The sequence below is a fragment of the Oncorhynchus kisutch genome, linkage group LG5 (assembly GCF_002021735.2).
Source record: "Oncorhynchus kisutch isolate 150728-3 linkage group LG5, Okis_V2, whole genome shotgun sequence".
Lineage (NCBI taxonomy): Eukaryota > Metazoa > Chordata > Actinopteri > Salmoniformes > Salmonidae > Oncorhynchus > Oncorhynchus kisutch.
The window spans coordinates 64930870-64955080 of record NC_034178.2 but is presented as its reverse complement, the minus strand read 5'-3'; the positions used below and the strand labels follow the sequence as shown (position 1 = coordinate 64955080).

General features: G+C 42.4%; 1 protein-coding gene across 3 annotated transcripts in view; it reads right to left on the bottom strand.

The window, feature by feature from the left end:
- The window catches only part of LOC109891654 (TOX high mobility group box family member 2), a 205132-nt gene that overhangs the window by 57417 nt on the left and 123504 nt on the right, over nucleotides 1–24211 (bottom strand). For all 3 annotated transcript variants that reach the window (XM_031825676.1, XM_020484174.2, XM_031825675.1), the window contains one exon: nucleotides 20277–20540. In XM_031825676.1, coding sequence (XP_031681536.1) covers nucleotides 20277–20540 — 264 coding nt within the window. The remainder of the gene's footprint in view (nucleotides 1–20276; nucleotides 20541–24211) is intronic.

Below are 24211 nucleotides of genomic sequence, written 5' to 3'. Positions count from 1 at the left end.
TCATTCTGCCTACCACCCAGCCTTCATACTGCCTACCACCCAGCCTTCACACTGTCTACCACCTGGCCCTGATACTGCCTACCACCCAGCCTTCATACTGCCTACCACCCAGCCTTCATACTGCCTACCGCCCAGCCTTCATACTGCCTACCACCCGGCACTAATAACGCATACCGCCCGGCCTTCATACTGCGTACCACCCAGGCTTCATACTGCCTACCACCCAGCCCTCATAACGCCTACTACCCAGCCTTCATACTGCCTACCACCCAGCCTTCATACTGCTTACCACCCGGCCCTCATAACGCCTACTACCCAGCCTTCATACTGCCTACCGCCCAGCCTTCATACTGTCTACCGCCCAGCCTTCATACTGCCTACCACCCGGCCCTGATACTGCCTACCGCCCGGCAATCATAACGCCTACCACCCAGCCTTCATACTGCCTACCACCCGGCCCTCATAACGCCTACCGCCCGGCCTTCATACTGCCTACCACCCAGCCTTCATACTGCCTACCACCCATCCTTCATACTGCCTACCACCCGGCCCTCATAACGCCTACCATCCAGCCTTCATACTGCCTACCACCCAGCCTTCATACTGCCTACCACCCGGCCCTCATAACGCCTACTACCCAGCCTTCATACTGCCTACCACCCAGCCTTCATATTGCCTACCACCCGGCCCTCATAACGCCTACTACCCAGCCTTCATACTGCCTACCACCCAGCCTTCATACTGCCTACCGCCCAGCCTTCATACTGCCTACCACCCGGCCCTGATACTGCCTACCGCCCAGCCCTCATAACGCCTACCACCCAGCCTTCATACTGCCTACCACCCGGCCCTCATAACGCCTACCACCCAGCTTTCATACTGCCTACCACCCGGCCCTCCTAATGCCTACCACCCAGCCTTCATACTGCCTACCACCCGGCCCTCATAACGCCCACTACACAGTCTTCATACTGCCTACCACCCAGCCCTCAAAGAAAACTCCTCATTCACCCTCGGGGGCAAAGCGCGAACAGCACTCTTCCTCAAAGCTCTTTTCTTCCCTCCATCCTTCCCTCCTCCCCCTCCTCCTTTCCTTCCATTCATTTCTGAACCTCATCAAGCTTCCATATACCCGGTAGGGTCATTTAAAAAAGGCCAGGAGCACTAATAAGAATGTGGATTTAGAAATCATACGCTGCTTAAAGACTCAAAGCAAAAAAAGGCAAACTGCCTGCTGCTGGTTCTTTAGGTTTCTGAGCGTCATCAGAGGGATGCAAAGTAATATAATAAAGTATGATAGGCAGACGATGCCTTGGATGCTCACGAAGGGAAAAGACAGGGAAGGCTTGTGATAATGGAAGTAATTCAAGTATTCCATGTGTTGGAACATTGGATCCATGGGCTATTTGGAATTTGAAGCGGACAAATCCCGAGGTAGGTTATCATTCTAGACGGACATGAGCATTCTGTGTGAAAGGTAGGTTAACATTCTAGACGGACATGAGCATTCTGTGTGAAAGGTAGGTTATCATTCTAGACGGACATGAGCATTCTGTGTGAAAGGTAGGTTAACATTCTAGACGGACATGAGCATTCTGTGTGAAAGGTAGGTTATCATTCTAGACGGACATGAGCATTCTGTGTGAAAGGTAGGTTATCATTCTAGACGGACATGAGCATTCTGTGTGAAAGGTAGGTTATCATTCTCAACGGAAATGAGCATTCTGTGTGAAAGGTAGGTTATCATTCTAGACGGACATGAGCATTCTGTGTGAAAGGTAGGTTATCCTTCTTGACGGACATGAGCATTCTGTGTGAAAGGTAGGTTATCATTCTAGACGGACATGAGCATTCTGTGTGAAAGTTAGGTTATCATTCTAGACGGACATGAGCATTCTGTGTGAAAGGTAGGTTATCATTCTAGACGGACATGAGCATTCTGTGTGAAAGGTAGGTTGTCATTCTAGACGGACATGAGCATTCTGTGTGAAAGGAACTGTAATACGGCAGCTCTTTGTGAATGAATTCAGTCATTCCCAATTAGCTGTAAATACTACATCGAATTCATAGCATTTACATGCCAAAGGTCACCTGTGTTTACTAAGCAACAACCAAGCGAACAACTTCAGATCCCTCCAACTGGACGCTAATCAAAGATGAACATACTGTACTTTGTTCACTCCCTTTGGCTGAGAAATGGCGAAAGCTCTTCAAATGAGCGGTATCAGAAAATAATACAACGAAGCTGATCATGTCTCACGATGACATTGGAACGAAAGCATGCGGAATTCATTTCCAATGTGTCCACACATTCCAAGTGTCTCTTTTATCATTCTGTCATCCCTGAGTGTCAAAGTTCTGGGGAGAGATTTTTTTTAAACCATGTGGATGTTTTTCAGTCAGGACCTGTACAGTGTACACAAACCTGGCACTCCATATAGAAGCATGGAATTAGCTTTGAGTTGAGAGCAGCTGAGTTTGTCTCACCAGCGCTGATTTAAACACACCTGAGCCGCCCTGAGTAGGAGTGTAAGCCACTAAGTCTCTCTTTGAAGATATGCTGAGACAGAGTCACTAATAAGGCAATGATAGGTGCAAGCACATTTCCCAAGCTTGGCTGCACTACAACAGCAATGTGCCGTTGAATAGAATAGGAACAAATTGGAGTGCTTCAGATACCATAAAAAAGAGGGTTGATATTCTACCACATATGACTGAATAGTGACTACTAACCACCAACTACCTTGAAAATGGTGAGCTTCAGATGTGAAATGTCGTAGTGTCCCCTTCGGCATCTTCCACCGTTGTTTTCCTCATTATTGGTAATGTCAGCGGGACCCTTTTCTCTCTCTCTTTCAAAGCACCTCATCACATGACTGTCTTCCACCTTTACAAAGAGAGAGCATCTGAGCGTCTGGTCTGACATGCCAGGAGCTGCGGGGACACATGCTACCGCCTATAAGACTGAGCCTGTGTTCCAAATGGCACCTGTTTTCGCTCCGCGGCGCACCGTGCACTAGTGCCACGGGGCTCTGGTCTACAGTAGTACATGTAGGGAATAGGGTGTGATTTGGGACGCAGACTCGGAGCAGCTCTGCTTCTTCTAACGAGAGCCTCAACTAACAGTCAAATAAGTCCCCCACCCCCTTTTCTCTCACACACACACACACACACACACACACACACACACACACACACACACACACACACACACACACACACACACACACACACACACACACACACACACACACACACACACACACACACACACAGGGGGGAGGGAGTCACAGCAACAATTAAGTTAACCAGGGGGTGATTTGCGAGAGTGTTAACTCCTCACACACTGTCTTCGCTTGTTGTTGATAGGCACCTTCTTCACCTGCTGCAACTGTGGACCTCCAAAGAGCCAGCTGCAGAAATGCCATACCGATGAGTAGCTGACATACTGTATGTCTGAATAGGCTCATCTGACAGGGCAATGTCAATGGTATAGCTGAGATAGTGTTACCATTTTGGATCTGCCCACTATTACAGTTGCACATCCTATTAGCCAAAGTAGTACTACAAACTGGAGGGGACATTAGTCACTGGAGGAGACATTAGGAAGTGGGCGAAGCTGCGATCATGTGGGATCTTCTCCAATAGCCAACAGGGGTGAATATTCCTCCAAACGAAACAGAATGAGCTGATAGATGGTGAAGATATGGCACCGAGCAATATGGACACGATTTCATGGGATGATAAGTTGCAGCAGGGGCCTGTGGCTGAATGTAATGTGAAATATGAAATCCTTTATCTGTGGAACTGCATCACAGGACTGGGTCCATCTTCTGCTGCAGCTGAGTCTTCCTAGCTAGCACACAACATTCTGAGAAGCATATGTTTGTTAGAACTTGGTGAGAGTGTGGTTGTCCTACGGTCATTTTGCATACAACCTTCCCACAACGTTCTGGGAATGGTGCAGGATAGTTGCTTGGCTTTGAAACATTCTCAGCTCATTTAAGGAACTTGACAAAATCATGTAATTTTCTTGCTTTTTCATTACTTTAACAGAACGTTTCCTAAAAGTTCAAACGTGGTTACATTTCATTTACATTTTTGTAATGTTCTAGGAACGTTCTCTAACTGGTTTGATGTTGGGAAGGTTCTCAAATAGTTCATAGAGAACATTAAGAGGGGGGGGGGGGGATTTTAGTACATCAGCATAACATTTCCTACATGTTCTCTCGTGGTTCTTTTTAAAGACATGTTCTAAAATTGTTCAGAGAACGCCAAGAAAACTTTCCATAAAAACCACAAGAAAGCATAAGTAACGTTCAGAGAATGTTATAAGAACATTAAATAAAAACATATACATTCTGTTCTCAGCATCAACAAAACTCTCTCTATCCTCGATCTTGTTAAGTGTGTTCAGGTGTGTTGGCAGCACCCACTAATTGGCCACACCTGAACTTAATGAACGCTTGTTTCCTTTGAAATGTGCAAGCATTTTGCTGCACCCGCAATAACATCTGTTAAACACGTGTATGTGACCAATAACATCTGCTAAACATGTGTACGTGACCAATAACATCTGCTAAACACGTGTATGTGACCAATAACATCTGTTAAACACGTGTACGTGACCAATAACATCTGCTAAACACGTGTATGTGACCAATAACATCTGTTAAACACGTGTATGTGACCAATAACATCTGTTAAACACGTGTATGTGACCAATAACATCTGCTAAACACGTGTATGTGACCAATAACATCTGTTAAACACGTGTACGTGACCAATAACATCTGTTAAACACGTGTATGTGACCAATAACATCTGTTAAACACGTGTATGTGACCAATAACATCTGTTAAACACGTGTATGTAACCAATAACATCTGTTAAACACGTGTATGTAACCAATAACATCTGTTAAACACGTGTATGTGACCAATAACATCTGTTAAACACGTGTATGTGACCAATACGATTTCATTTGATCTGATTTGAAATGTGGGCTGTTTGAAAATATAAAAATGAACAGCTTTGTATGTGGGGGGCTCCCGAGTGGCACAGCGGTCTAAGGCACTGCATCTCAGTGCTAGAGGCGTCACTACAGACACCCTGGTTCAAATCCAGGCTGTATCACAACCGGCCATGATTGGGAGTAGCATATGGCGGTGCACAATTGGCCCAGCGTCAACCAGGTTTGGCCGGTGTAGGCCGTCATTGTAAATAAGAATTTGTTCTTAACTGACTTGCCTAGTTAAATAAAAAAAGAATGGCATGTCTTGTGAGCTCCATTCTGGTGGCACAGTGGACTAATTCCATGGAAAGAGAACAGAAGATTATAGAATCAAATCTCATAATTGTGTTTGTATGATTCATCTCTAAGGAAATGAATTTAATTTGTCCTATCTGCGCTTTGAGTTCCAAAAATGTTAACCCAAATAAGTCAGAGGTTTTATTTAAACATTCAGTGAAAGTTTCAAAAACCTCCAGATAACTTAGAATTTACGTTCTCAGAATGTTAATAAAACCTCCCAGGAAACTTTCAGGGAACCATTAGTAAAACGTTCTCAGAACCTCCATGCAAAATCTACATTCCCAGAATAGGCTAAATGTTCACTTCTGTTCTTAGAACATTTAAAAAACGTTCAGTTTTACCGGTCAGGAAACTTAAGGCTTCATTCCCAGAACCAATGGAAAACCAAAAACGGACATTGCCACAACTTCCAAGGAACCAAATGTGCTAGCTGGGTTGTTTGGTGTCATCATTGTCTTGCATCCCAAAATGGCACCCTATTCCCTATTTAGTGCACTACATTTGACCAGGGCCCATAGGATGCACTGTACAGGGGCTGGGGTACAATTTATCACACATTGTTGTTTGCCCAATGAGGCTTTAATGCCTCCCAAATGGTCAACTCGGGTGATGGGCATAAACATGATGATATGTCAACACTCTATCTAGCTGCACTTAGGAATTGAAAGCTTTCTATGAGTTCTCATAATTTGTTTGGAGATGTGTTTTTACTTCCACTCTGTTGCATTGACCTTTCCTGACCATACTGATATGATACAGCGAAATGAGTGGGCTGTAGGTAGGCACTCAGACCACAGACAGAGTGGCATACGATGAAATAACCAATGGAAATGTAATTGAAATCAACCTATTGAAAAAAATGATATTATGTATGAACACTCTTATGTGTCTGTAATGCAATGGATCTGGCTCGTGTTATAACATGCTTATACATGCAATCCTACACTATTTTCGGGGGTGTGCATGATTGAGTCTATTGACGTACCCGTGACTCAGTCTAAGTAACATAATACAAAAATCCCCATGAAAATCCATCAGTTTAAGCTAGAGATGGGCTGTGTCTCAATCCACTGCATTCGCATCTGTGGTGGAAGGTGGCTTAGCTACAGCGGTGTTTGTCAGACCATGAGACATCCCATCTGTGGTGGAAGGTGGCTGAGCTACAGCGGTGTTTGTCAGACCATGAGACATCCCATCTGTGGTGGAAGGTGGCTGAGCTACAGCGGTGTTTGTCAGGCCATGAGACATCCCATCTGTGGTGGAAGGTGGCTGAGCTACAGTGGTGTTTGTCAGACCATGAGACATCCCATCTGTGGTGGAAGGTGGCTGAGCTACAGCGGTGTTTGTCAGACCATGAGACATCCCATCTGTGGTGGAAGGTGGCTGAGCTACAGCGGTGTTTGTCAGATCAAGAGACGAAAATCGGTTTTCTCACGAAAACGTCTGTAGCATCTGAATGGTTTAGCCTAGAAACTAATATGATGATGTTGTCCATTTTGCGTATGACCCCCACAACCCCCACGGGACTCGCCTGAAATCAGTAATGCCGATGTACCAACGTCTGTCTGTAGCGACCGAACTGTTTGGGCTACAAACTAATAAAAAGTAAGATTCTCACAAACACGATGGTGTTCTCCGTTTTGCTTTACGGCCCCTACAAGTGTCACGGGACTCGTCTGAAGGTAACCTGGAACCGGTTGAAACAATGTATGGAATTATGTAGGTAGTTAAGTGACAAAAAAAAGGTTAAATATGTATCCAAAAAAAATGTCTTCCTGACCTTTCTTATGTCTCCTAGATATCCTGTAAGACAGATACTTCAAAACCTTTTTCCTTATGATATATTTTTTTACTGTCTTTTTTTTAACCATTTATGAATGTGTTACTCAATGCAATTCTATGGACTATAGTAGTACCCCTTTTTTTATACATGAATATACCTACAGTGGTCCTATTATTCAAAATAAAATAGCTAAATGATCCATGGTATGACCATTTTAAAACAATTCCATATGTTAGCTTAGGCTTTTAGAGGTTAAGAAACATAAAATGTATTCCATACCTTATCCCTTGATTAGCTTAATTAATCTTAAAGCTAACTGACTTTATCATAAATAAGAAAAATATTAGTTCTAGCCATCTAGCAGCTATGAATTTAAAGTCCTATTTGACACAATGAAATTGGAAATAACTTTCTATTTCACTCAAATATTTCTTCACAATATACAACTACAGTTTCATATCACATTGCCAGAGAAATAAGGCACCTTTCCCCAGGAGATGATAAAATAATTGAATTTTTCCTTATCGGTCATCTATTTTTCCACCAGAATGCTATTACTTGACTGCTGGCGGTTGCTTAGCAACAGGAAATATTAATAGGACCTTTTATTAGCCAAGCTTTACCAGTGGAGTACTAAAATGAGGAAGTGGAAAACATGAATGTGTTACATAAATCTTTAGACCTTTCAGGGTTTGCACAAGTCTCTGTTTGTCCAATGATTTATTACGACAATGCTTCATTTATGGAAAAAGGGACTGTGAAATAAGAAAATGGAACATTAGCCTGAAGGACTATTTGAAAATAAATAATCGCAAAAGGTGAAAAGAAAATCTGTTTAAGAAGCAGGCCTCTCTCTCTCTCTCTCCCTCTCTCTCTCTCTCTCTCTCCCTCTCTCTCTCTCTCCCTCTCTCTCTCTCTCTCCCTCTCTCTCCCTCTCTCTCTCTCTCCCTCTCTCTCTCTCTCTCTCTCTCTCTCTCCCTCTCTCTCTCTCTCTCTCTCGCTCTCTCTCTCTCCTCTCTCTTTCGCTCAGGTTTCACAGGGCTATCAAACACAAACATGTTTTTCCCCATTTGTTTTGGAGGCATTGATCATCTATCCGAGCCTATTGTAATATTTCATACAATATATAAGATACATCCTTTGTCATGCGTGTCGAACATTGATAAAAAAATAAACTAAAGAAATTGATCTATCATTTCCCTGGAGACGCTATAATCCTTTTAACCAATCACTGAGAATGGTCTCTAGATAGAGAAATGGGTTTTATACCATTAACCCATAATGTATTCTATTTGAATAAAGAGGGTAGAATAGAGTAGCAATCCCTTTGCAGAAAATCTATAGCAGGTTAGTACTACCTGGTAAACACGATAGAAGTTATTGACGGAAATCTAAAACCTCCCGGGTGGCGCAGTGGTCTAGGGCACTGCATCGCAGCGCTAGCTGTGCCACCAGAGACTCTGGGATCGCACCCAGGCTCTGTCTCAGTGGTCTAGGGCATCGCAGTGCTAGCTGTGCCACCAGAGACTCTGAGATTGCACCCAGGCTCTGTCGCAGCAGGCCGCGACCGGGAGGTCTGTGGGGCGATGCACAATTGGCCGAGCGTCTTCCGGGTTAGGGAGGGTTTGGCCGGTAGGGATATCCTTGTCTCATTCTGCACCAGCGACCCCCATGGCGGGCCGGGCGCAGTGCGTGCTAACCAAGGTCGCCAGGTGCACGACATTTCCTCCAACACATTGGTGCGGCTGGCTTCCGGGTTGGATGCGCGCTGTGTTAAGAAGCAGTGCGGCTTGGTTGATGTCACGCCTTGGTCATTGTGTTTTCGTTATATATTTTGGTCAGGCCAGGGTGTGACATGGGTTTATGTTATTGTATTTCGTATTGGGGTTTGTAGTATTTGGGATGGCGGCTGATTAGGGGTGTTGTATAGGCTTGGCTGCCTGAGGCGGTTCTCAATCAGCAGTCAGGTGATTCTCGTTGCCTCTGATTGGGAACCGTATTTAGGTAGCCTGAGTTTCGCTTTGTCTTTCGTGGGTGATTGTTCCTGTCTCTGTGTAGTGTTCACCAGATAGGCTGTAATAAGTTTCACGTTCCGTTTGTTGTTTTTGTATTTATAAGTTATTTCATGTATCGCCGTTTTCTTCATTAAAGATCCTGATTAACCACCACGCTGCATTTCGGTCCGACTCTCTTTCAACAAACATTGAGTTGTGTTTCGGAGGACGCATGACTCTCGACCTTCGTCTCTCCCGAGCCCGTACGGGAATTGTAGCGATGAGACAAGATAGTAATTACTAACAATTGGATACCATGAAAACCCCAAAAAATTGGCGGAAATCTAAAACCTAACTATGTGATTGTACTATGGACTTTTTAACAGACACTTAAGACCTCTGTTTATTTACCAGATGGATCAATGACTTGAAATTCACGAGTTCAATTAAATTAAATAGTTACATTAAAGTAGATTGGGTAAGAAATCATCTTGCCTTGAAAAATAATACATTTGATCAAACATAATTTGAAACTACAATAGAAAAATCAATGTACAGCAAGTAGCCATGGTCTAGTTGTTATTTTAACAATGCACATAATAAATGTCAAATGCATTATCCATTTGCTAATCTACATTGCATCATCTCTCCACATTGGCAGGCAATGTGCAAATCTAGTTAAATGACTGAAAGCTGGCATTAGGGAGAACACATTAAGCTGCACCTCTAGTATCTTTTCCTTAATTCATTAGTTTTGTCTGTGACAAGTTAAGTTGACATTGTGGCTCATCTTTCATTCACATAAACTCAGAGAACACCTGCCTTAAGCTCCGGAGACCGGAAACCCATCTAGCTGCCACCTTTAACATGACAACCGGGTCAAGATTAATACCGTTCAATTCATCCTTGGAATAATAGTCAGGAGATTAAAGGATTGTTAATTCAGTCTTGCATTTAAAACGTTGGAACAAAAGCCAATATAAAGCTGCAAGCTGAATATGAGAATCCTTGGCGTCTACCTCTTTGTAATATCGTTAATTAACTTCCATGACAATGGGGGTCAACTAATTGGCCTCCCTCATTGTCCTCATGCATCCTGTAACAGGGTACATGAGCATAGTTTCAAGTCTCAAGTTAATGTTACGTGCACAGTACAGTGAAGCATATTTTTTTGCGAGCCCTAAACCCAACAACACATTAATCTATCAATAAACACACAATAAATCAAATTAAGAAATATTAGCATATTAGCATAACAACATGCTAGTAGCGTTAATACCTTGATATTCAAATGAAAGCTAATAACAAAATCCCTTGGTGATCTATGCATTGATCAATAACTATTTAATATGAACACTTTAATGTTGACAATGATGATGATTAAGATATAAGTCAATGCAAGGTATGAATAAGATACCCAGTCAAAGATTCATGATTCAAGTTGAAGTACTGTTTGTGTTTAGGATGACATCAATTTCATGATGAAAGGTGGATGAGCATACTGTGTTCAGAAAGAACCATTTCTAGAGCAAAAACTCAGGGCACCCTTCATATGCAGTATTTCTTGAAATATCCAGGTAACACAGACCAGTAGTAGACTGGCCACGTAGTACGGACCAGTAGTAGACTGGCCACGTAGTACAGACCAGTAGTAGACTGGCCAGGTAGCACAGACCAGTAGTAGACTAGGCCACGTAGTACAGACCAGTAATAGACTGGCCAGGTAACGCAGACCAGTAGTAGACTGGCCAGGTAATGCAGACCAGTAGTAGATTTACTAGGTAGTACAGACCAGTAGTAGACTGGCCAGGTAACACAGACCAGTAGTAGACTGGCCAGGTAACACAGACCAGTAAGAGACTGGCCAGGTAGTACAGACCAGTAGTAGACTGGCCAGGTAACACAGACCAGTAGTAGACTGGCCAGGTAGTACAGACCAGTAGTAGACTGGCCAGGTAACACAGACCAGTAGTAGACTGGCCAGGTAGTACAGACCAGTAGTAGACTGGCCAGGTAACACAGACCAGTAGTAGACTGGCCAGGTAGTACAGACCAGTAGTAGACTGGCCAGGTAACACAGACCAGTAGAGACTGGCCAGGTAGTACAGACCAGTAGTAGACTGGCCAGGTAGTACAGACCAGTAGCAGGACTCATAAACTGGAATACAACTTTGCACTCTGGTCGTTAAACACATACAGGGCAGCTCCAAAGCAAATGCACAAGCCAAGGCAGGGCACAATAAACAACTGTGGGACCCAGTACGTAATCCTAGTCCAGAAACCCTCCACCACGTAATCCTAGTCCAGAAACCCTCCACCACCTAATCCTAGTCCAGAAACCCTCCACCACCTGATCCTAGTCCAGAAACCCTCCACCACCTAAACATAGTCCAGAAACCCTCCACCACGTAAACCTAGTCCAGAAACCCTCCACCACGTAATCCTAGTCCAGAAACCCTCCACCACGTAATCCTAGTCCAGAAACCCTCCACCACCTAAACATAGTCCAGAAACCCTCCACTATGTAATCCTAGTCCAGAAACCCTCCACCACCTAATCCTAGTCCAGAAACCCTCCACCACCTAATCCTAGTCCAGAAACCCTCCACCACCTAATCCTAGTCCAGAAACCCTCCACCACCTAAATATAGTCCAGAAACCCTCCACCACCTAATCCTAGTCCAGAAACCCTCCACCACCTAATCCTAGTCCAGAAACCCTCCACCACCTAATCCTAGTCCAGAAGCCCTCCACCACCTAATCCTAGTCCAGAAACCCTCCACCACCTAATCCTAGTCCAGAAACCCTCCACCACCTAATCCTAGTCCAGAAACCCTCCACCACCTAAACCTAGTCCAGAAACCCTCCACCACCTAATCCTAGTCCAGAAACCCTCCACCACCTAATCCTAGTCCAGAAACCCCCCACCACCTAATCCTAGTCCAGAAACCCTCCACCACCTAATCCTAGTCCAGAAACCCTCCACCACCTAATCCTAGTCCAGAAACCCTCCACCACCTAATCCTAGTCCAGAAACCCTCCACCACCTAATCCTAGTCCAGAAACCCTCCACCACCTAAACCTAGTCCAGAAACCCTCCACCACCTAATCCTAGTCCAGAAACCCTCCACCACCTAAACCTAGTCCAGAAACCCTCCACCACCTAATCCTAGTCCAGAAACCCTCCACCACCTAAACCTAGTCCAGAAACCCTCCACCACCTAAACCTAGTCCAGAAACCCTCTACCACCTAATCCTAGTCCAGAAACCCTCCACCACCTAAACCTAGTCCAGAAACCCCCCACCACCTAATCCTAGTCCAGAAACCCTCCACCACCTAAACCTAGTCCAGAAACCCTCTACCACCTAATCCTAGTCCAGAAACCCTCCACCACCTAAACCTAGTCCAGAAACCCCCCACCACCTAATCCTAGTCCAGAAACCCTCCACCACCTAAACCTAGTCCAGAAACCCTCCACCACCTAATCCTAGTCCAGAAACCCCCCACCACCTAATCCTAGTCCAGAAACCCTCCACCACCTAAACCTAGTCCAGAAACCCTCTACCACCGGCCGATGGTTATCTCCCTAAACTGTATGGATAAATTCAGTGCAACCTGAGCGTGGATATTAAATGTCTAATGTGTTTTGGAACTTGTGGAAGATGCTATGACAGTTAACACATTGACAGAGAGAGTGGAGGGCTTGCCAAGTGCATCAGAGAAAAGGCTCTCTGAAAGATATCGGGTTCGTCCAGGACGGGCTCGGGACTGCAACACAATAACCATCAGTTTAGGCCCTTATGAATTGAAAATGCCTCTCAACCAAATCAGGGAAGTACAGTCAAGGATGTGTTTCAGGCCTAATTGTTGGGGGAAGAACAACAACAGCATAGTTAGTACTTTACCTATGCAGATGAGAGGGAGCGTTTTATTGTCTCTCAGCACTCTGTGTTTGTGGCTTGCTGATAGACACGTGTTTTTAGTGTGTTAGGGTAAGAGGCTGAGCAAAGTTTTGAAAAGAAGCACAAATCATAAGAAATATGTTTGTGGAGAAGAGGTGTGGGTGTATAGGGATGATGTAAAGCTGTACAGTAGGTATGCACCTACAGCTAGCATTTAGCATTAGCATTTAGCACACAGGGCGGTCTGGGAGTGTTCAGAAAGAAGAGGCTATCAGCTTTAGTTGATAAATGAATGTGCCCACTCTTGTAAGATTTTAGCTAATATTATTAGCTTTTAGCTTATTAAGTTTTCAAGTTCAAGTTCATTTATTTGTCATATACACATGATAAACATGGAGAACACAGTGCAACGAAATGCGTACTTGCAGGTTCATCACTAGCTAACAATACCATTAGCTTTCAGCTAATACATGCTAATTCACACCAGCACCATCCACTGATCCTCCACACTAAATGCCATATATCCCACAAGGCAGCTGGGCCTGAAATGTTTAACACTGGGAGCTAATAGATATAACATATGCATATAATATAAGATAACATACTAAGCTACAGTATATGCAAAGTATTGTCCTATACACCCAAGTTATGTTCTGCCTTCGAACTACTTATTACTTCTGGTGTTCTGCTAGTTTACTGAATTTGGAATGGCTTGGTTTGAAGCCCATAAGTATTTCAGTATTTATGTTAGGGCCAAATATGTGAACCTCTTTTCCTGAACTGCATCATTTCTTAAACATCTAATACTCAAGTCCTTAAATAAATGTGTTGAAAATTGATGATAAATGCCCATTTAGAATGAGAGCTACTTTCCCTTTCAGCAATATTACCTCTCTGTCTCTGTCTCTCTCTCTCTCTCTCTTTCTCTTTCTCTCTTTCTCTTTCTTTCTTTCTCTCTCTCTCTCTCTCTCTCTCTCTCTCTCTCTCTCTCTCTCTCACTCTCTTTCTCCCTCTCTCTCTCTCTCCCTCTCTCTCTCTCTCTCTCTCTCTCTCTCTCTCTCTCTCTCTCTCTCTTTCTTTCTCTCTCTCACTCTCTCTCCCCCTTCCCTCTCTCTTATTCTCGCTCCATCCATCCCCATTGCACTCTTTTCATTGTCCAGCTCACGTATTGAATCTTTCTGATGAAAACAGATCTCACTGCAGAGCCACAATAGAATGGCTGATGCAGGAAAGATGAAACCTAATGGATTTTTTTTTCAATGTGCTCAAGACTGAATGTAAGGCCTGACCTCCAGATGTACTAGATCCATTTCAAGAGCAGAGATACTGTTTATGGAGAGGAAGAAGTAGAAAAAGAGGCCACAACAACACATTGAGCCGTGTTCCAACACAACATGATACAAATATATACAGTAGAAAAAGATTGTCACAACAACACCAATACAGCAACATACACACCGATACAGCAACTTTGATATATATGCCAATATATACACCAACTATTTATACCAATAGTAAAGGGAGGAGGTGAGGGCCCTGGGACTGTGGTGCCAGGAAAATCACCTCTCACCCAATGTCAATTAAACAAAGGAGCTGATCGTGGACTTCATGAAACAGCAGAGGGAACACGCCCCCATCCACATCGTCAGGATAGCAGAGGAGTCTGCCCAACACGTCACCGGGGGCAAACTACCTGCCCTCCAGGACACCTACAGCAGCCGATGTCACAGGAAGGCAAAAAGGACAACAACCACCCGAGCCACTGCCTATTTACCCCGCTATCATCCAGAAGGCGAGGTCAGTACAGGTGCATCAAAGCTGGGACCGAGGCCAACCGACTGTTAAATAGCCATTACTAGCACATTCGAGGCTGCTGCCCTATATACATAGACTTGAAGTCACTGGCCTCTTTAATAATTGGAACACTAGTCACTTTAATTGTCACACCCTGATCTGTTTCACATCTTTATGCTTGTCTCCACCCCCTCCAGGTGTCGCCAATCTTCCCCATTATCCCCTGTGTCTTTATACCTGTGTTCTCTGTTTGTCTGTTGCCAGTTCATTTTGTTCATGAAGCCTACTAGAGTTCGTTCCCCTGCTCATGCCTGTTTCTTGCTCCTCTATTCTAGTCCTTCCCGGTTTTGACCGTTATGCCTGCCCTGAACCTGAGCCTGCCTGCTGTTCTGTACCTTACTGGCTTAATGACCCCTGCCTGCCCTGACCCTGAGACTGCCTGCCATTCTGTACCTTACCTCACCTTACTGGCTTATTGACCCCTGACCCTGAGACTGCCTGCTGTTCTGTACCTTACCCCACCTTACTGGCTTATTGACCCCTGACCCTGAGACTGCCTGTTGTTCTGTACCCTTTGTACCCTCTCTGTATTATTGACCCCTGCCTGCCCTGACCCTGACCCTGACCCTGCCTGCTGTTCTGTACCCTTTGCACCCTCTCTGTATTATTGACCCCTCCCTGCCTTTGACCTGTCGTTTGCCTGCCATTTGCCTGCACCTGTTTTAGTAATAAACGTTTGATTCTTCAACACTGTCTGCATCTGGGTCATACCTGAAACTTGATATTAATGATGTTTACATATTTTGCATTACTTATTTAAAATATATATATATATATATATATATATATATATATTTCACCTTTATTTAACCAGGTAGGCTAGTTGAAAACAAGTTCTCATTTACAATTGCGACCTGGCCAAGATAAAGCAAAGCAGTGCGACAAAAAACATCAACACAGGGATAAGCAAAGGTACAGTCAATAACAACAGAAAAATCTATATACAGTGCGTGCAAATGGAGTAAGGTGGTAAGGCAATAAATAGGCCATAGTAGCGAAGTTATTACAATTTAGCAAATTAACACTGGAGTGATAGATGTGCAGATGATGATGTGCAAGTAGAAATTCTGGTGTGCAAAAGAGCAAAACTAGTAAATAAAAACAATATGGGGATGAGGTAGGTAGTTGGATGGGTTATTTACAGATGGGCTGTGTACAGCAGCAGCGATCGGTGAGCTGCTCAGATAGCTGATGCTTAAAGTTAGTGAGGGAGATATAAGTCTCCAACTTCAGCGATTTTTGCAATTCGTTCCAGTCATTGGCAGCAGAGAACTGGAAGGAAAGGTGGTGTTGGCTTTGGGGATGACCAGTGAGATATACCTGCTGGAGCGCGTGCTACGGGTTGGTGTTGTTATGGTGACCAGTGAGCTGAGATAAGGCGGAGCTTTACCTAGCAAAGACTTATAGATGATCTGGAGCCAGTGGGTCTGGCGAAGAATATGTAGCGAGGGCCAGCCGACGAGAGCATACAGGTCGCAGTGGTGGGTGGTAAATGGGGCATTGGTGACAAAATGGATGGCATTGTGATAGACTACATCCAGTTTGCTGAGCAGAGTGTTGAGGCTATTTCGTAAATGATATCGCCGAAGTCGAGGATCGGTAGGATAGTCCGTTTTTGAGGGTATGTTTGGCAGCGTGAATGAAGGAGGCTTTGTTGCGAAATAGGAAGCAGATTCTAGATTTAATTTTGGATTGGAGATGCTTAATATGAGTCTGGAAGGAGAGTTTACAGTCTAACCAGACACCTACGTATTTGTAGTTGTCCACTTATTCTAAGTCAGAACCGTCCAGAGTAGTGATGCTAGTCGGGCGGGTGGGTACGGGCAGTGATCGTTTGAAGAGCATGCATTTAGTTTTACTAGCATTTAAGAGCAGTTGGAGGCCACGGAAGGAGTGTTGTATGGCATTGAAGCTAGTTTGGAGATTTGTTAACACAGTGTCCAAAGAAGGGCCAGATGTATACAGAATGGTGTCGTCTGAGTAGAGGTGGATCAGGGAATCACCCACATCATTGATGTATACAGAGAAAAGAGTCGGCCCGAGAATTTAACCCTGCGACACCCCCATAGAGACTGCCAGAGGTCCGGACAACAGGCCCTCCGATTTGACACACTGAACTCAATCAGAGAAGTAGTTGGAGAACCAGGCGAGGCAGTCATTTGAGAAACCAAGGCTGTTGAGTCTGCCGATAAGCATACGGTGATTGACAGAGTCAAAAGCCTTGGCCAGGTCGATGAAGACGACTGTCTTTTATCGATGGCGGTTATGATATAATTGAGTACCTTGAGCACAGCGGAGAAGGTACGGTGGGATTCTAAATGGTCAGTGATCTGTTTGTTAACTTGGCTTTCGAAGACTTTGGAAAGGCTGGGCAGGATGGATATAGGTCTATAACAGTTTGGGTCTAGAGTGTCACCCCCATATACATCTCATATGTATATACTGTAATCTATCCTATTCTACTGTATCTTAATCTATGCCGCTCTGACATTGCTTGTCAAAAAATAAATATACTCTTAATTATATTTACTTTACTTTACTTTAGTTTAGATTGTGTCTATTGTTATATATTACTTGTTAGATATTACTGCCCTGTTGGAGCTAGAAACACAAGCGTTTTGCTACACCCACAATAACATGTGCTAAACATGTGGATGTGACAAACAAAATTTGATTTGATTCTGATTCTGATTTGAACACTAAAATATACATCAATATATGCCAACTATATACACCAACACTAATATATACACCAATATATACACAACTATATACACCATCAGTAATATATACACCAATATATAAACCAACTATATACACCAACACTAATATATACACCAATATATAAACCAACTATATACACCAACACTAATATATACACACCAATATATACACAACTATATACATCATCAGTAGTATATACACCAATATATAAATCAACTATATACACCAAACTAATATATACACCAATATATACACAACTATATACACCATCAGTAGTATATACACCAATATATAAATCAACTATATACACCATCAGTAATATACACCAACATATAGAACTATATACACCGTCAGTAATATATACACCAACATATAGAACTATATACACCATCAGTAATATATACACCAATATATAAACCAACTATATATACCATCAGTAATATATACACCAACATATAGAACTATATACACCATCAGTAATATATACACCATCATATAGAACTATATACACCATCAGTAATATACACCAACATATAGAACTATATACACCATCAGTAATATATACACCAACATATAGAACTATATACACCATCAGTAATATATACACCAATATATAAACCAACTATATATACCATCAGTAATATATACACCAATATATAAACCAACTATATACACCATCCATAATATATACACCAATATATAAACCAACTATATACACCATCCATAATATATACACCAATATAAAAACCAACTATATACACCATCAGTAATATATGCACCAATATATAGAACTATATACACCATCAGTAATATATACACCAACATATAAACCAACTATATACACCAACACTAATATATACACCAATATATACACAACTATATACACCATCAGTAATATATACACTAATATATAAACCAACTATATACACCAACACTAATATATAGTATACAGATGTGAAGTCACATGAGTATAGTGATTAATCACATTCAAATACAGTCCTTGCCCTCGAAACAATACTATGTGCATGAGTATTTATACATTTCTCCACGTATACAATCTTGGGTCTATCATGTATTTGGGGAAAACATATACATGACATACAATCACGATGTTATCTAGTACACAATGTATGGATGCTCTCTCTGTATATGCTTCTACAAAAGACAAATTGACAGCCTGGATGATCTGTAAGGATCAAATAAGATGCAGCCATTACTATAAGTGGAAGACATGTATGGCTGTGAATAATAATAATAATAATAATAATAATAATAAATCATAATAATACTTGATCAATAATACTTTATTATATAGCGCTTTTCAAAAACCCAAAGACACTTAAACTCTTGAACGCTTGAAGGTCTCATCCTGTTTAGTGTAGTGTTGCCATGAAAATACCTCCATGTCCTCTATATGGCTACATTAAAAGACTCTCAAAAGACACCATCATTCAAAGGAAACCATAGTTATTTTGTGAAATATCAAATATCCATATTTACTGTGTGGAAAATACTTTTCATAGTAATAAAAAAGCTGATATTTGTTTTTGTGCGGATATCATTTCCAAAGCCATAATTGTGTGTATTGATGATACAGTATGACCACGTATACAATCAGATATGCTGGTCCTAAGTTAATACCTTGAACTCTCAGTCTCTATACAGTTTCTGTATAAAAAAAGTAGATTTCATTTTCTCAGTTAAAATGACACTTTGTTTCTCTGACCAGGTACATGAAAGTGTCTCTACTCTCTATATAGACAGTTTCATTATACTGATGGTGTATACAGTAGATGATAAATATGTCCCAAAATGCACCCTAATCCCTACATAGTGCACTACTTTCAACCAGAGCCCTATGCGCCCTTGTCAAAAGTAGTGCACCTTGCAGAGAAGAGGGTGCCATTTGGGATGCATTTGACTGTTTTATAGAGAATGATCTCATTCCAGACATATGGAAACAATGTCGATTTCCTGCCTTTTCTCATGAATACAATTATGGCTAAGGATGACAACTTGTGGCACACTGAAGAAGTTTGTGTAAAAAGGCTGAGTGAGGCTGTATTCATACATTATAGCAATCAGTGTATTCATATTGGATGTTTGACACTGCTGGATTTACCCACAAACCTTTGTGTGTCAGAGCTGACAGGGCAATCTCTTACTTTGCCTTCTTCTTGATATTGCATGTCATATGAAACCAACAGAGACATGATTTACATAGCCTGTGTTGTTAATGTAAAATTTGACTATTCAAAAAGTTACAAAGCAGAAGAGTAGGCAGTCTATATGCTTTCCCTTGAGCCAAACAAACAAATGTTCTACTCATCCAAACTATTTGTAGAAATGCCCATTTTGAGACAGTTGTTTCAAACTGTATCTGTTTCAAACTGCAAACTATTTTAGGCATACTAGTCTCCTCAGGCAAGCGACAAGGAACACAACCCTCTGACCACCACTCGTTGCTACAACCAAATTAAGGAGTGGGTGAATCAGTATCAGACCGACTACTTGCAATACTTTGTTGTGTTTGCTTAAGGCTGCCTGTTCTGCCAGGTGGGCGGACCAGTCGTTTGTAGAACTGGTCTACTAGCTCCATTGCAACAGGAAAACTAAATAGAGCACAGATTAAGTATTTGAAATGATTTCGAATAGTATTTCAACCCAGGTGTGATATCAAAGCAAACCGCTTGTGGGGGACTCACCGAGGGCATTTGGCTGGAGGGCAGGTGGCCCTCTTGGGCCAGCATATTGGACATCATGAGGGCGGGCAGCTCCTGGTAGGAGTAGGGGTTGAGCAGGCCGTTGTGGTGGGCCCCTAGGGAGTGGCACAGGTAGCCCGACTCTGGGTCCATCAGGTGGAGCAGGGAGGGCTCGGCGTGGTTAGGAGGGGTGATGGGGGGGATCTCGTAGTCCTCGTCCCCCGCACCGTTCCCACCGCCTCCTCCTCCTCCCTGTCCGGAATAGCTCTGGAAGGACAAACAGAGAGGGAGATGATGTGAGATTGTATGTACTGCCATGAGCTCTGTAGGAATGATGTAGCGTATAGGTAGGTTAGTCATGAGAACTGTAGGCTTGATGTAGCGTATAGGTAGGTTAGTCATGAGAACTGTAGGCTTGATGTAGCTTATAGGTAGGTTAGTCATGAGAACTGTAGGCTTGATGTAGCTTATAGGTAGGTTAGTCATGAGAACTGTAGGCTTGATGTAGCTTATAGGTAGGTTAGTCATGAGAACTGTAGGCTTGATGTAGCGTATAGGTAGGTTAGTCATGAGAACTGTAGGCTTGATGTAGCGTATAGGTAGGTTAGTCATGAGAACTGTAGGCTTGATGTAGCGTATAGGTAGGTTAGTCATGAGAACTGTAGGCTTGATGTAGCGTATAGGTAGGTTAGTCATGAGAACTGTAGGCTTGATGTAGCTTATAGGTAGGTTAGTCATGAGAACTGTAGGCTTGATGTAGCTTATAGGTAGGTTAGTCATGAGAACTGTAGGATTTTAGACCATCTGAGGTGTGTAGGGGAGAGGTCATTTTGAGAACAGTCAATTATTTAATGAGGAAATGGTGCCCCCCACCCCCTACCCCAGGGATGGTTGTTATGACAATGATAAAGGGTATATCTCCCTATAACCCCACTCTCCACCCACAGTCCCCAGTTACACCCTACCTATAAGCTTCTCATGTTTAAAGTCTCTAGTGCATAACAGTAACATGAGCTTTCAGACATCTGAATACACTAAATGCACATGAAATACAGCAGATCATTTGTTTCCATGTTTTCAGAATACCAGTATGCATATCTGTGTATTGCTGTACTATCCATCGTGCTGCAATAAGGAAAAATATCATTCTGAATTCTAAAGTCGGGAAAAAAATTTAATAAATACCTGGGAAATTCAATGGGAACGAAAAAAGCAATTTTGTCTGAGGCACTCTGACTTGACTCCCTATGTAATGACTGAGTCAAGTTAATCATCACAAATAATATTCCTGTGTCAGCCATTCAAGGGGTTTTTAATCAATTTTTTATGATTCATTTCTTGGCGTATACATAAAAATGTCAGTTCTGAAACATTTCAGAAATCAATTCAATATCATCTTTGTGTAGGCTGTCATACTCTGCACTGGAGTGGTCATTTATCTCAAGAGAATCCTTTCAGAAAATACAAGGCAAAGCCAAGGAAAAAGGGATTCTCAGAGAGCTCTTTTCTACTAAAGTTGAAGTAAATAACTGAAAGGTAGTAGACAGCTAGCTACTGTCAGTACTGTAGTAAGACACAATTATTTCATATCAACCCACCACCAGTCTATTGTGTAGCTTTTACCAAAATGATGCAATAATCAAATGCATTGAACTGGGTACAATGTTACAAAACCGCTAGAACATATTAAGTCAACCCACCACCAATAGCTTTACTGAAGTGATCAAATAATCTAATGCATTCAACTGGCTATAATTAAGCAATAAGGCACGAGGGGGTGTGGTATATGGCCAATATACCACGGCTAAGGGATGTTCTTCTGCTTGACGCAACGCAGAGTGCCTGGATCCATCCCTTAGCCGTGGTACATTGGCCATATACCACACCCCCTCGTGCCTTATTGCTTAATTAGAGCCAGTTGAATGCATTAGATTCTTTGATCACTTCAGTAATCCAGTGGTGCCTTATTGCTATTATAAACTGGTTACCAACGTAATTAGAGCAGGAAAAATAAATGTTTTGTCACACACGTGGTATACGGTCTGATATACCACGGATGTCAGCCAATCAGCATTCATGGCACGAACCACCCAGTTTATAATGCTAAATAACCCCTACAGCAAATGAAAGACATAGACTGAAAAATACGACAAAAAAACCCAGCCTCAATCTGGTCACGACCAACGAAGTTGCAATTGCAATTTGTGACTTATTGTAAAGGAGGGATATAGACGTTGAACGAACACAACACTTAAACATGCGTTCATCTCCTCGCAACTAGTGACCATGAATGGGAAAAGGGGGGAAAAATGTAATTGCATTGTCTGGGAAAGCGTGGATATAAATTTTCTAAATTGTCCTTTGAAGACAAATGTTTTTGTAAACCTTCGGGGATTGTGTAATTGTTTGGTCTAATGGACAAGAAAACAAACATTTCCGGAGATTGAATTTCCCTCATAATTGTTGGAAGGAAACTAACTTGTCTGTTGTAAACATTGGAGCCATTGTGTGAAGTGAGTACCTCGTTGAATCTTCTGGGAGAACTCACATCTCCATGATCTTTCACAATGAGGTTAGACACTAGGTACTGTTAAGATTGAGGCTGTGTCCCAAAGGACACCCTATTCCCTTCATAGTGCAGTATTTTGTTAGCCCTGTTTGGTACGCAGCCTCAGCCTTAACCAGACATTCTTCTAAGTCTTGACAGGCCCTTTGCACAGTCATCACTTATCTTAAGTGTCTTACAGTTTATGCTATATCATAAGTACAAAGGGCATGTTAATCAACCATGGACAATGTGTTTGGTTTTTCCACAGTAGAGAAACACTTCTTCCAATCAAATCCAATCCTTAGCTTTTTTCAACTTCGTAAGAGAGGGCTAGTGAGTAATAAGAGTAACATTTGACATTACTCTGGAGCCTTGTCGGATGACCTTGATGATAAAATGTAAATATCAAGGACAGTCCCAGTTGAATAGTTGCAGGATAAATCGTTCATATTCTATACAGACTAAGATTGAATGTATAGTACACAGAGCCAAGTTATACTGCAGCTAATGCATACTCTTCATACATCTAAACAATATGTACAGATGTAGGATCTTCATTTGAGCCAGTTTGCTACAGCAGAAAAACAATCCTGCAGCAACAGGAAATGATTATGTGGATTATAATTAATGGACATGTTTTTGTAGGTGTTGATACATTTTTAGTAAGGCAGGTCTGAAATGTCAAAGTGGAAATTAGAAACTTCAGAAGCTATTTTAAAATGTCCTGCACTGCAGGAACGTTATCCTGCAACAGGAAGATCAAATGAATATCCTACATCTGTAGGCATGTGTTTGATGGCTCACATAGGCCAGAGTCTGTCCTCATTGTACGGCGTCAACTCCAACAAAGGCACCTCCACTATTTCTCGAAGCGCTTCTTCTCTTATGGATTCCATTCTAATGCACAATGCCATATTTTATTTCACACAATTTGTAGGCTTCACTCTCACAAAGGGAGAGTTGGGGGGGGGCTCCTTCTTGATCAGTAGTGTTGGCATTCCATTTGAGAAAACATTTCCACATCTATTCTGGGTAAAAAAAAGTTGCATTTTTTTTTCTTCTACATCTTAAATGGCATCCTATTCCCTACACAGGCTCCTAGTCCAAAGTAGTGCACTATAGGGTTCCATTTGCGACGCAGACTGTCTGTTCTGTTTTAATTAAGTGCGGAGGTCTTCAGAGAGTTTGGCGCACATTTTAATGCACCTTTCATTTAAGAGAAACAGATGAACAGACAGTTGGTGTGGGGATGGAATGAGAGGGAAAATATCATCGATTGGGAAGCTTTCCAGGTTATCTTTGTTGGCACTGAGCTAACTTTCCACAGTGCTGCTTCAACTAGCTGGGCTCATCAAATGGGACTTGTCTGAACAGGCTGCCTTCAGTAGAC